The following is a 14877-nucleotide window of genomic DNA, read 5'->3' as shown; positions in this document are numbered from 1 at the left end:
TAATGTATATCTGAATGACTCTGATTTACAGGGGTTTGAAATTTTATCCTCTCAGGTAAAGCAGATATTGTAAGAATTTAATGACTTCCTGCAAACAAATATCTGTAGTTTGTGCTAAATACACCTAATTCTTAGAGCTATGTCCCTTTGAAATATCTGATTAGGAAAATAATATTCAACAAACGAATACAATCTCTACTTAATCTAATTTTACATGCATTATAGTGAATTTCATCTCAAATTAAAGTGTACATACTGCCTTTACACAAATTGTCTATTTATAATGTATTATTTTATGTCAGTCCATAATTCTGAGTTCACACTAAATGAATCTAACATATTGTGCTAGGACTAGATATATGTGTGTTTAAAAAGTATTTTATTGATTTTTCATCAATCTCCTAAAATGTATGTGTTCCATTTTTATATTGTTTTAAGTGTTCATCTTTTTAAGCTTATATTTTACCATTTAACAACTTCCAGACCATTTCTGAATCTAAATTCAATACACCAGACATGAACTTGGCTAATTCATAACTAATTCACGTGTCATCAATAATAAATGCAAAATTCTCCTGGGAATTAGATTTCAAAGAATTTTATATTGACAGTTGACTTGTAACTATGAAGTATCTTTAACATCATCTATAATTTTTTTAAGCTTTCCAAATTTCAAAATAATATAGAAATGTATATAGATGTATTAAACTGAATATCTTATTTTCAACTGTTATTTATTTTGGAAAAAGAATTTTTAGTTTATTCACATATTTCATCTTACCTCAGCATTTTCTAAGCGATGGTGATTTTTCTCAACAAAAATAAGCCATTGTTATGTTCCTTAGTAATTTTTTTTCCAAATCCACACATTGAAATCATGTAAGTGGAAATTAATAGCAATTCACTTTTCCTTCCTTTGTCACTTTCCTATTTGGCAATTAGAAGTTATAGAAAATGATTTCAACAGAAAGACCTCTGGCATAATTACTGAACATCTTGAGTGTATATAGAACACACAAAGGCACCTACCAGGGGAGAAACATTAGGATGAAAATAATGTATTTGATGGTGGTGTATCTCACAGCAGTTCACACAATAAATCATCACTCATGCTATCTTAGAGGATCCATGTTTTATTACCACTCATTAGTAAGCTTCATGTCTTCACCATTTCCATACCCCAAAATAAGATTTTTTTTTTCTTTGGTCATTTTTGAGGACTAAGAAGAGGATAGGAAATTAATTCTTATCTCACATGTATGTTAATATATATCTTTTTGTGATGGAAATGAAAAATTCAACTGAATGACAAAGTCTAGGCTTGGATTTTCTATTTTTAATATTTCTAGTTATAATATACATGTTAGTGTGAGTCAGTCTTTGGCCTAATCCTCTAAGAAAATGAAAAAGTATATAGAATGTTTCCCAGTGTGGTATCGATGCTTAATTACTGAAACATTTTTCTCACTTTCAAACTTAGTGAAAACGGGTCCTCTTATTGAAAGAATTATATACTAACTAAATGGATTTTTACATTTTTCATTGCCTACCCTTCTAACTTGCTTAAAGCATATTAGGAAGATTTTACCTGTGAATAAATTAAGCCATTTCTTCACTTTTACCTTTTTAATCAGCCATGTTCTTTTGCTCATTTTTAGTTCATTCTATTTAATCTTTATTATTGCTTATATTTTGAGTTGGAAAGTGCTTAACTTTATGAATATCAAATATTGGCTAACACATAGTGTTGGATACAAAAGTTTTAGATGTTTGTCTAGACCCTTTGCGTATTTGGCCTTTAGTCTATTAGAAACTCAAGCTAAAGATGACTGCAGAAAACTGAATTATGCCCAAGACATATTTGAGTACTAATTGGAATAAAGAATATCACTGCACAGCTAAACATACATAAACACAGGGTAATTTTAAGACTGAGTTTTACAAAACAAGAAATTACTTTAGTCATAAAATAGTTTGCTGCTCCTTCTAATATAATAATCTAATACTAGTAGTGATCTATTAGAAATGCTTCATCCATTCTTAAAATTATTCTTTTAAGTGTAGCTTTGGGGGAAAAAGAAAAAAAAAAAAAACAACTGCTATAGCCCAGTAATTTAACAACACAATGACAACAAAATCACATGATTTTTCTGCACTCCAAAGGTCCTTGTTCTCTCCCTATTCTCTGGCCATCTGGACTGTTGGGCTAGAGTGGAAGCTGACCCAACAGAAGTGATATCCTGTTTCTGAAGAAGCAAGATGTATCCATGTGCCTTATCTCACGGGTACATCCAAAATACTTGTGCTGTTTCATAGAACATGTTCAAAACACTGATGACTCCTTGATTGCAGAAACTAGATTAGCAAAGAATCCTAGCAGTCAGATAACAAAACCCATCTATTAGAACAGTATGACAGTGAAGGTTACAGCAGAAACGTGATCTTTTCAGTTTCATGGCCTTGGTTAATTTTTAGTGCAACAGTACCCAAGTTCAAGGCCATTTGCAGAGTCAGCAACTGGGCCGGCCTATTTTACATAGTACTTTGTTGTGAGTTTGGTATTTAAAATACCTAAGAGGACGATGATTCCAGTTGTTATTTGTAGTTTCCTTTCAGGTTGTATATTATCCATAATAACACAATTATAATAAACAAAATATTGAAAAATACAATAACCTTAATTTGAGTACTTCATTAAGCATTTTATATTCTTTCCCTCACCCTAAAAATACCTGCTAGATAGTGCTATATTCTTTCCCTGGGATAAGAAACCAAGAATCGGAGTGTTACATAATGAAGGTGATCCTTACTCCAGGCAATAGGTGATGATGCTTAATTAAACATTTGCATTTTGAGTGTCAATCTTGAGTCAGATTTTAAATTTGGATCATTTAATGTTTTTGCGACATAGGAAATAATTGAAAATTACTTCTCTTAGCACATATGTTTTGTAATTGCCAATACCCAAGCTATTTTTATATTTTTAGAACCTAAGTTCTCCTCAACATCTTGGTGTCATTGCCATTATCAGGGAATAAGTATTTGAACAAGATATTTTCACAAGGGAAGTGTTTTTACTGAAATTAAAAGTTTCTATTTTTTCAACTCCACAATTAATTGGAAATATGATACATTAGTGAAATCATCTTCCAGATGCTTTTGAGAACAATAATGCACCAAATCACACTGTAACACATAATTACCTGAAACCTATTGTCCAGGATACCCATAGATGCCATTGATTTAAAAATGGATAAAGACACAGATCATATAGATTGCCTTGTGTATAGTTCTACTTAGAAACAGCTTTCCTTAAAAGCAGAAATTATTAAATAATAAAATAATAGTTAAATACTGACACAAAAGTCATCCCAGACTATGTTTTCACTTAAAATCTAAATTAGAGTATTAGAAGAATCCAAAGACTGTTGCATCACTAAAAATTCAAAACTACTAGATAGATACTTTGTGCCTCTTGGAAACGCTTGTTTCCACAACTTGGCTGTGTGTTCTGGTCACCTAGAGAGCTTGGTGGTGGGACAACCTAAAGGCTAATAAGTTTGAACTTCCACAGTTGCCCGTCTAGAAAACTGGATCTCAGCAACTCCTCCCAGTGACGCCAAGACAGGTGTTAGCCTTGTATGAGAAACATCGCCTTCCCCTAGACTGTAATTTATTGTGTGCACGTAGAATGATGGTAATCTTATAAGTTGTTGTCAAATTTTATGAGGGACCCATGCTACCTAAAGATGATTAAGTTTAAATTGTCCCAGTGTGTCAATTTTTCTATTAAAAAAAAAATCTAAATATCAAGTAGCTTTGTTCATTACCACACCACAACCCTGATTACAGTTTTAGGAAGCAACCATGCTTAAGAGACAGAAATAAGCTTTGGTTTCATATGTCATTTACTTAACTTTATAGATGGTCAAAAGGCAGGAGAAACACCAAAGAAGGTATCTTCCTCTAATGGAGAAGCTTCATGGGACTCAAACACATCAGATGTTTTGTCCCCTCACAAACAGAGAGCATGGATATCTTCCTAGTTTAAAAAGAAAAAGATGTGTGTCATAAGCAGCAATGATCCCTTTAGCTAGAAAATGCAATCGTGGTTCCAGAACCATTATATCAAGTATACAATATATACTCATATTTTCCATCAGAACGATTATAACACAAAAGAAATACCCGTGAGGTGGGAAGGAGAGAATTGTGTCCCAGCATTGTTCCCGACCCTCACACTTCCACCACCAGACACTAGAAACTTATTAAAGGCATTCCTCATTACGGTCACTCATAGCTACATGATTGACACACTCATCCAGTGAACTAGCCGGCTCACGTCCTTATCACCCTATCTTCAGTAACAAGTGTTTTAATTGCTCATTCCAACTTCTATTTAAATGTCTTTGTCATTTTGTTCTCTTGGGCCATTTTATACCCTGGTCATGCTTAAATGTATTCCTTTGTCCAATGAGATCTGTTTCAGGAGCACAGACTGATATAAAAACACTTTGTTCCAAGCCATTAATAGTATTTTCAGCTGTGGCTTGTTAACAGGGTAAACAAAGCCCAAGATGGACTCACTGTCTATTTCTGCCAAAATCCACTGAATCCTCCAGGAACCCTAATCAAAGACCTTACTATTCCATCTGACAGCTCTGTGTTAGCACTTACCCTCAGGAGATTTAGCTCAAAGGCAATGTTCAAGCAGTATTTTCTTTCATTAATATTCAGGTCAAGATCCCACTACATCAGTGGCTCTATTGCACAACAGAGGACTGTGTCACGGTTTTGTCCATTGCTGCGTGGTCTAGACACCACCATGGCCACTTCCATGGCCAGTCCAAGACATCTGCTTTGGCATTCTAGTCCCCTTCTGAGCCAGCAACTAGGCAGGGATTACCTGACCTAATTTAATTCTACCCTGGAATTTTTATAAGGAGTTTCATCAGCCACCCTGGGATGTTCTTAAATGTCCACCTGACCAGCCCATTTGCCTGAGCATAAGGCAAGACCACTGGCTAGGGTCAGGAGTCTTTGACTCTGAGAGGAAAAACCAGTTCTCCTGATACTGCCACACATGCTGGTTCTCAAGTCAGCCCATTTTGTAGACTTACCTTGCTTTCTTCAACTACAATTTTTTTTTATTTGACTTCAGGTATGGTTTGAGCCCTGATCTTCTCTGTAAAAGTTTCCATCGGTCAACCAGGTGACCTGTTTTGTCTCAGTGGGAAGAGAATCATGAGGTTCATATAACTTACTCCAGGAAGCTCAACTAGAGATTCCATCTCTGGTCCATTGTCAAACAGGCCATGATTTACTTTGGTTGAGTAAATCCCCTTAGCTTGTTCCTAAATAATATCATTTTCATTTTTTTAGGTCACTAACATTGAAATACCTTGCTGACATTACCTATCATAACATGATGGGTATTTTATTTTATTTTTTAAAGATCTTATTGATTTATTTTAGAGAGAGAGAGAGAGAGACAGAGAGCACCAGCATGCGCAGTGTGGTGGGGTTGGGGTTGAGGGGCAGAGGGAGAAGCATGCTTCCTGCTGAGCAGAGCGCCTGATGCAGAACTCAATCTCAGGACCCCGCAATCATGACCTGAGCTGAAGACAGTCATTCAACCAACTAAGCCACCCAGGTGCCCCAACATGATAGGTATTTTAAACCTAAGTATAGGCTGATGCCTTTCAGGTTCCTTCAGTTTGGGGACTGTTTCTACCAGAGCACAGGAGAATGTCAGTAGTTGTCATTCAAATAGATTAAACCTACTCACAGCATGGAGAGCTTTCTAGTCTTGAATTCTGGCAGCCATCTTAGGGCACCACTGTTGATCCTTTTCCAGAAATGCCAGTCTACATGTGTTAGTAGCAGATATCCCTAGCAGGGATGAATGTTAAGGTCTCAGAGAGGTTACTTGGACTATTGCCTGCCTCAGACCTCTCACCCCTGTTTGCCCCTGTTCCCCTTTCCAATTCAGACTATCTTCTAATCACTTTATACAAGAGGCCCATAGAAATAAAAATGTATCTGCCAAATTTCAAATAGTGCTACAACTGGTTTTCTCATGGTGGGATGAAGAAGAGATAACAGTTTGTCCTTTATTGTGTGTTAATTGTGTCTAGTTGGTTTACCCAGATTATTTCCAGAAATGGGACAGATGGGGCTGGGCCCTGAATTTCAGCTGGATTAGTTAGCCTCCTCTCCCTAGTCACTAGTTTCTAAACCCTCCCTTGACTTTCTCCTCAGAAAGGGAAACTACCATTTACCATTAACTAACTTCCTTTTGAAAGTGACCTGGACCAAACTGTTTCCAACCAGGGGGTGCCTGGGTGGCTCAGTGGGTTAAAGCCTCTGCTCTCGGCTTGGGTCATGATCCCAGGGTCCTAGGATCGAGCCCCGCATCGGGCTGTCTGCTTGGCAGGAGGCCTGTTTCTCTTCCTCTCTCTCTCTGCCTGCCTCTCTGCCTACTTGTGATCTCTGTCTGTCAAATAAATAAATAAAATCTTAAAAAACAAAACAAAACAAAAAACAAAAAACTGTTTCCAACCAGGCTGTGATAATATGCTAGAGAATTCAGGTTTCCTTAATTGGGTCTACTCCACATGAAGACACACAGCATCAGATTTTTTCCTTTATATAGACCTTGAAAGGAAAGCCCTGGGTTGGGGGGGGGGGGGGCGGGGAGCCTTGTTCAAGTCTGCCCAAGCAGACCAGACTTGAGGCGCCTAGAAGGCTCAGTCAGTGGAACATGCAACTCTTTATCTTGGAGCTGTTGGAGTTGTAAGTTTGAGCCACACGTTGAGTGTAGAGATAGCTTAAAAATAAAATCTAAAAAAAAAAAGGCTTGCCAGCCTCCTTTGTCCTGAAACTCTTCAGTTTTTACCATTTACCACAATAAAAGCTGTTGGGCGACTTTTTAGTGACCCCAAGTGGTCAGCAGTCAGTGCAGGCCCCATTTAGTTTTATAATAAGCCAGATAGACCTAGATCTTCTAAAGAAAACGAATGAAGGACTAGCTCCCCTGCTTCTAGTATTTCCTTAATCGGAGCTAAGAATTTCGTTTACCTTCCCGGAATCTTGTGCTGTTTAATAGTTCCCACAGGGGAAGGTTGAGACAGTTCTTAGGGCTTCCCATGTTAGGACATCCAACCCAACTACAGCTGGGCTAAGAAACAACAGCCCAAGATTAAGTTCAAGCCAGAAACGGCAAGATTGTTCATTCACATCTCGCGGCCTTTCCAATTATGCATTTAGCCAAAGGTGATAACATCCACTGATTATCCCGCTCGGGACTGGGCAAGGAGAGCGTGGCCTTCAAAACCAGTCTTCTTTGTTTCAACTGCCTGAAAGGATGGAGGAACTTCAGCAGCCCGTATCAGGGCCTTCTGTTTCCATTCCCCATCGGCATCATTGATTTAACTTGTGAGATGAAAGCAGATTTAACAGGGTTCCTTAAGGGAAGCAGCTGCTTGAACTGCAACAGATTTCCTTCCTCCCAGCTGGCAATCATGTGCCAGGAAATCTTTCATAGGACTCCTGTCACTTTTCATTCTGTGTCTTAAAAGTCACCTAAAGAGAGCTAATAGATTTATCTCTGGCTATGATCTTTCTTCTGAATAGCCCAGATAGTTTTCCCATCAGTGAAACCAGCATGGCAGCTGTCAGAGCAAGTATCCCCATGAGTCATACATACCCTCCTGCATTTCCAAAAGGAGAACATGGAGAACCCATACCTGGTGGAGCTGCTAATCATAGCATCTACCAGAGTTGAGGGAACCAGGGAGCTGGTTCTCAGCACAGCCTCATACCACCCCAGGCTTTAGGCAAAAGGGTCACTGATTCCACTGCCAGTAGCTGCTGCAAGTTAAAAGTTAGAATTCACAGCCAACATCATTTTTCATGTTTTTTCATCCCTGTGGCAATTAACCTAAAGCTCCAAAAAGCCCAGATTGATTCCCCAGATATTGGCTGCTATTTCACAGTAAAGAGACCCTTTACATTATAATTGCTTTATCCAAAATGGTAGATTTAAGCCACAAGTGGCTATTGAGTCCTGGAAATGTAGAGTCTGATCTGAGGTGTATTACAAATAAATATACACTGTTTCAAGGACTTAGTATGAAACAAAGAGTGTAAACTATCTCCTTAATTTTTACTTCAAAGGAATGTTTAAATCACATTTAGGGCCTACCGAATTAAAAAAAAATACAATACTAAAATTAATTTCACCTCTTTCTTTTATCTCGTTAAAATTAACTAATGTAAAATTTAAATGGAAAATTATACACGTGATTTTTGTCTGTGGCTCCCATTAGATTTCCATCGGACAGGGCTGTTGGATACTCATAAGTTTCCAGTGTTGCTTGCCTGGGTTTGCCAAGAAGTCCCATCAGGATAAAATGCAAGTCTTTCCAAGTCCTGAATGGACTTTCACGTTCATCCTGAGCCCAGGCCGTGAAGCTGCTTGCTATCCTTGCTCTTAACTCCTCTTTCAGCCAAGTGGTTTCAGTGTCACAGATAATCAATGAAATAGAAGAGAAGACATTCCTTGCGTTTTGAGTCACTTTCCTCTCAGTTCCCTCACCCTGGTCTGTTTTAATTCTATGTCATTAATTACCCATCTGTCAATTCAACAAGGGAGAATTTTGTGTCAGCCACATTCCAGTAGCAAGAGTTATCCCAGTCATTTCTGCAGGGCTTTGGCAACCTCAAACCCAGGATGGATCAGGATCTCATTCTCACCAAACTCCCTTCCAGAACTTTGGGCCATAGTGAGTCTGAAACAATCTGAAAGCCAGTTCAACTTCCGTCACCACTGCTGAAATTCGAGGTGAAAGTTGCCAATCAAACCCCCCAGACACAACAGGCTTTATAACCTATTATGAAGTTTACTTGGTCCTATGGGAGCATGGGAAGCAGCCAACCCATCAGACCGAGCATCTTCATCTCACTGGGAGGCAGGGGAGTTGCTCAAGAGCACAGCTGCTCTTGTCCTCATCCACAGGTGCATGGAGTTGCACGCCATGGGGAAACGTCAAGGCCTGTATTATCCCCTCAACACAGAGAAGCCACAGCCTTGATTTCCTACCAAGCCTGTATACATTCTGGTCACGTAGGCCAAAGGCCTTCGGGCCCCACACAACAACCTCTGTGCAGTAAATGTACCCAATTCCATGTTCCCCATTTAGCTTAACTCTATTGTTTTCAAGGAAATGTTGTGCAAAGAATCAGGAGTCATTCATCAGCCCAGGTCTGACGTTAACCCTGTACTCACAGTTATGTGGAAGGATATGGTTGAAAATAACGGACCTATCCATGAATAGCTTAAATCTTAAAAAAGATTTTTCGAGATGAGTAATGGGGTAGGTTTCTCTAAGGTCTGAAAATAAGTTCTTCCAAATAGATGGTTAGAAAGGGAGTAAGTGGGAGTAGTGGTTAGAGATACAAACTTCCAGTTACAAGATAAATAAGTACTAGGACTATAACTTACCTACAACATGATGAGCAAACTAATGCTTCTGTATGACCTACAGAAAAGGGAGTAGGTCCTAAGAGTTCTCATCACAAGAAGAGAGTTTTTCCTTTTCCTTTTATTGTATCTCTAGGAGATAGTGGGTATTAAATAAACCCATTGGGATCATCATTTCACCATATATGTAAATCAAACCATCACACTGTACAGCTTAAACTGATACAGTGATATATGTCAGTTGTTTCTCAGTAAAACCAAGGGAGACTGAAAGTAAGTGAACCACACTTTACAAAACACAGCAGCTAGAATCCTAAAATTTTAGTATTTTTGTAATTTATCTCTTAACTGGTTCAACGAATATGTCAGTACCTCGCAGTAAATGTTCATTGAAAAATGACTCTTGCCCTATTTTGAAATGGATTTTTTTTCAACACATGGGTTGACATAGGTTAAAAGGCTGTTTTATACTTCAGCAGTCAGCTGATGTGCACACAAAGCTATATAAATTATTCAAACAAACTATACCTTTTTTCTGGAATGCAAACACCAGCATGATTTCCTAATCTATAAGGATGTTAATTTAGCACTTACAGTTTAATTTCTTGTATATTCATTTTTTTCTAAAACAGAGAAATTCAAGGCAAATAATAATTTAGCTTTGAAATTCCCATGGAGGCTAAAAAAAAATTGCCAGTATAAATGAACATCCTTATTAAAGAGTAATGAAAAATCAATTTCCCATTTTTATAAGATGACAACGGTAGTTATGTGTAATTAGGATCATCAGCTTTTATCTCAGATTTCTTTCCTCAAAATTCAACTGCTCATAAATCTTATGGTTAGGTTATTTTCCAATAATTATATGTTTTTGTCGTATGAAATTGCCTCATTCCATAATTCCCCCAAAAAACATTTTATACATTATTACACCAACTTTGCTCAACTTCTCATATTTAGAATCCATTTTAATTTCCATTTTTCATGTTCATATTTTGTAATATACTGTTCATTGAGCCTCTATTTTCATAGACCCAAAATAATTTTTCAAGTGTTTGAGGAAATTACTTTTGTCTCCTATATTACTATTAAAAATTACTTTAATAAAGGGAGAGCTGTAGCAACTTCATAAAATATCTTTTTAACTTTCAGTTTTAGTAGCAAAAATCCAATTAATTGGCAATCACTACTGTTACATTCTAAATAAGTGCATTAAAGTAAATTACTCATTAATGATTTTAATTATAAACTCCTAAATACCATATTTTCCTATCATGAGCACACTTCACTTATCACATTTTCATTAAACAATTTTTCTTTTAAATTTTGGTTTTCTTTTCACACACATATATGGAGAACTCTTTAATTCGTAACATTCAAGAGAAAGAAAGGTAACATAGTAACTTAAATAATAGGTTTTGGAGCATAATAAGTTAAACAATTTTTCTTAACATGAGATAAACTTCTGCCAAATTTCATTTATAATTTCAACTCAATTTACCTGAAAAGTAATCTCATATAAACTAAAACATGTGACTATCTTCAGTGTTCTAAATGGGTTAGTGTAGAAGAGAGAAGTAACATTAAGTGAGGATAACAAAAACCAAGCAGTGTTCTTAAGGTAGACTGTATTTTCCAGTGAAGTAATCTAAAAATCATAGGAAATAAACATTGAAGTTTACCTCTATGAAAAAGAAAAATCCAGTCAATGATCTTGATATTTCGCCCTTTGACATCGTGTATTTACCCATTTAAACACATAATGTAAAACAAACATGGTATATGAATATATAACACGTAATATCCCACTAGGTTCTCTTTCTTTCTCTATTTATTTAACTATTCTAGCCATATGGAGACAATACAAGAATTTGTAGTTTTCCCAATAAACATGTTAGTTAAGAGTTTCATATTTCTTAGTGGACACATTTATATGATGCAACAGGATAAATCAATAAAACTTGAATGGGGAAAAAGCAACTCAATCTTTATATGCTTCAGTTATCTTTCTGTTACAATAATGGTAACACTTATCATGATAAAGTTTTAGTTATGATTCTGAAATACAGGCTCTATTCCATGACTAAAGTGTTTTCTTTTGTTTTTCTTATGACAGGATGATGAGGTAAGGGAAAGTCGATTCAGCTTCACAGCCTATGGAATGGGACCCTGTCTGCAAGCAAAAGATGGTGTGACCCCGAAAGGCCCAAACCATCCTGTCCAGGTAATGCCGAAAAGTCCTGATGAAATGAGGAAGGTTTTTATCGACAGAGCCAAGAAGATTGACACCATCTCTCGAGCCTGTTTCCCATTAGCCTTTTTGATTTTTAATATTTTCTACTGGGTTATCTATAAAATTCTTAGGCATGAGGATATTCATCAGCAACAAGATTAAGCCTCTGGGGGAATGCAAGTGCAAACGATCAATTCAAAAGAAAGTTTCATTGCCATAGGTGTGTGTATACGTGTGTGTTTGTTGGTGTAAAAATGATGACCATCATATTAAAATGGCATATGGGTGGGTATTTTTGTGATATGCTATGCAAAGTCACAAGGCAGATTAAGAGTCTTTTGATGGATACAAAAATATATATTATGAGGATTTTATTTCATATTAATTTAAGATTATTTGTCCTTTCACTGTATATCATGTAAGTGGAAGTATTACTGCCAATGTGTTTGTATTGTTATATAATATCACATAATAGTACATGTGAAAACTGCTTTGGAAATTCTTCGTTTTCAGTTCAATGACGTTAAATCTTACAAAAGTAAAATTTACACAATTAACTTTGTAACTAGAAAAAGCAGAAATGTTGAAGATTTTAAAAGTCAGTAGCTTGAGGCTTTGAAATATTTTCTCATAGTGTAGCTACAAAACAGAAGAGTAATCAATTAATTCAGCAGAAAACTCAGTAACGGAGGATTGTACATATAAATGTTATGGGATCAACTTATGTACTACCAAAAAAATTCAAATTATAAAATTAAAATTAAATTTAATTGTTGAGAAGACAAAATGTCCCTCTTTGGAAATTTAAAACAGATGGCATAAGAGATCATATTATATATAAAATCTACTTTTCTTAACTTTAGATCTCTATGAATGAAGATGGAAATACTGAAAGCAAGAGAACTGTTTTTAAATAAGTGTTATAACTGTGTATTTGGAATTATTGCCAAACACTGCAAAATGCAAGCCAGCACCCTTGTTTTGTTGTATTTTTAACAGTTGCTTAACTATCTGTACGTAATTATGTTTAATGTTTTGATATAATTGAACAAAGTTCAGTAAGATTTTTATATTTTATCTTAGAATGAGACTTTAAAATTCAATGGGATTGTAGTATTTACATTTTGATAAAAATGAATTTAATTAAAACAAAAATGGATTTATGAAAGATTTTTTTAGTAAGAGCAGTTTCCCATCAAAGTTATATGGGTTCAAACTCTTAGTTCCCAATGTAAGGAGGGAAGATTTTAATTCTAAGTTATATAAATAAGTCATTTCTATAAAATAAGGATTAGTTGTTTTGTATTTCTGAATTAATGATTTCAATATATATGCCATGCACTAGATGTGAATAATTTTAAATAAAATTTTTACTTAAAATTTATCAGCAACCCCATGGAATTATTTTAACTGCAATGGGGCATTAAGTCATTTCACGCAGTGTAATTAAGTACAAATATATGATAGAGTTAGTGGTGAAATTACACCTGACTCTGATTCTTTTCAGTTTGGCAATTTTTTGCATTATTTTTTTTTATCAGTACTGTTGTATTTTTAAAAGTTCTAGAATGCTTTTTAGATACATTTAATTGTTGGTCAGATTTGCTACATGGAAACTCAAGGGGCCAAATGATTGACAGAAAAAGATTTAAAACATTAAGAAAAAAATTAACTCAGATTCAAGAGGAAAAAATAAGCCAGTCTTTGAATCAAATTGTATTATTTTCTGAACTTTAATCACTCTATAAGTAAAAGCAAGAACTGCCATTTAAAGTTAAAAGTTTCTCAATGTTATGGAGCTTTGGTCTATCCAATAGTAGTTTTTAAAAATAACTTTTGAAAAAATAATGTTTATTCAGCAATTTTTGCTAGTGAAGGACCAAACTGTCCTCCTTTATAAATAAAACACTATGAGGGGGAAAAAAACAAACAAACAAACAAACAAACAAAAAACAAAACAAGTTTGTCATTAAATGCAAATGCCACAACTGGAAGAAATTGTTACTCTTAACTTACTTTGAGGACTGTGTGCCTGAAAGTTGAATACAGTCTTCTTCATTTGCTGTGATGTGAATCAAAACCATGGGAATATATTCTTGTACTAAAGATAGATTAGAGCCAGACATGCTGTTTGTGTTCCCTGGGGATAAACTGGGTATTGTGGAGTTAGGATAAACTACGTTGTCTCAATATGTCTCTGAAATGCTTGAATATATTTTTCTGTACTTTACACATCTTATTTCAAAAGTTCTCCATCACTGTTTCAATTAAGTGAATTCTGTCAGAAGCAAATAGAAACATAACGAACTTATTCCCCAAAAGAAACTCACAGACATTGCTTGTTTAATATCTAAGAATATTTAAAAATGTCTCTTTTATCCCTGAAACTTGGAATGTAAAAATACTAGCCACAAGACAACTTGTCAGCAGAAGCATTGGTATGGTAGAAATCTCTTATCTTAAAAGTATTATACTTTGCTTGGGTGTATATGTTTATCATTGTCTTACTATACTAAGAAAATACTCTGATGGTCCTGACTCATATGACAACAATAACATTATTTCTATGGCTGAATCCAAACTGTTTAAAGAAATGTATCCCCTCGAATGAACATTTATAGATTGTTTAAAACTGGAAAACTACATCTCAGTTAGCATCTCAAGGTAGTAGTTAGTAAGCCCTGTGTCAAACCCTAATTTTTCAATTAAACCAACAGAAAACTATTAATGGTGAGAAAATTCAAATGTGTTCCTACACTAATTACCCACATGCAAGTTAAAATTCTAATACAGATATTCTGATTGTTTTGAAGGAGCCATGTTAGAAAGTTTGCAACTTTCGTACATGCAGTTTAGTATAATTTTTCTTAGTATTATGTATCTCAACCATTGAAATTTATGGTTCCATAGTATATGAATTTTTACAAAACCTTGTATCTTAGCATTTAGATGCCATTTTTTTTTTCTTCCCCAAACATTAGAATTGAAGGTCAGCTATAGTGGGGATCTAGAACTTTCTTTACTACTTAAAATAGATTCCCGAATGAAACTGTAGAAGCAAGAAAGCCAAGGATCTTTAAAATTCCTCTAACCTTTCCACGTGTTTCTCCAAGACAGTTACTCACCCGCAGAGCCTAGTCAATTCCCAGCTGCTATGTTT

The 14877-nt window shown here is 35.5% G+C and overlaps 1 protein-coding gene across 3 annotated transcripts in view; it reads left to right on the top strand.

Moving 5' to 3' along the window:
- Positions 1 to 12068, top strand: part of GLRA3 (glycine receptor alpha 3) — a 200244-nt gene extending 188176 nt beyond the window's left edge. For 2 of the 3 annotated variants that reach the window (XM_047717427.1, XM_047717426.1), the window contains one exon: positions 11601 to 12068. In XM_047717427.1, the coding sequence (XP_047573383.1) occupies positions 11601 to 11879 (279 nt within the window). In that variant the 3' untranslated portion in view covers positions 11880 to 12068. Of the gene's footprint in view, positions 1 to 5240; positions 5250 to 11600 lie in introns of all 3 variants that reach the window. The other variant, XM_047717428.1, reaches the window with a different exon arrangement.
- Positions 12069 to 14877: the final 2809 nt, after the last annotated feature.

Source organism: Lutra lutra, chromosome 2, assembly GCF_902655055.1.
Source record: "Lutra lutra chromosome 2, mLutLut1.2, whole genome shotgun sequence".
Classification (NCBI taxonomy): domain Eukaryota; kingdom Metazoa; phylum Chordata; class Mammalia; order Carnivora; family Mustelidae; genus Lutra; species Lutra lutra.
The sequence above is the reverse complement of the archived record's forward strand: the minus strand, read 5'-3'. Positions and strand labels throughout refer to the sequence as shown.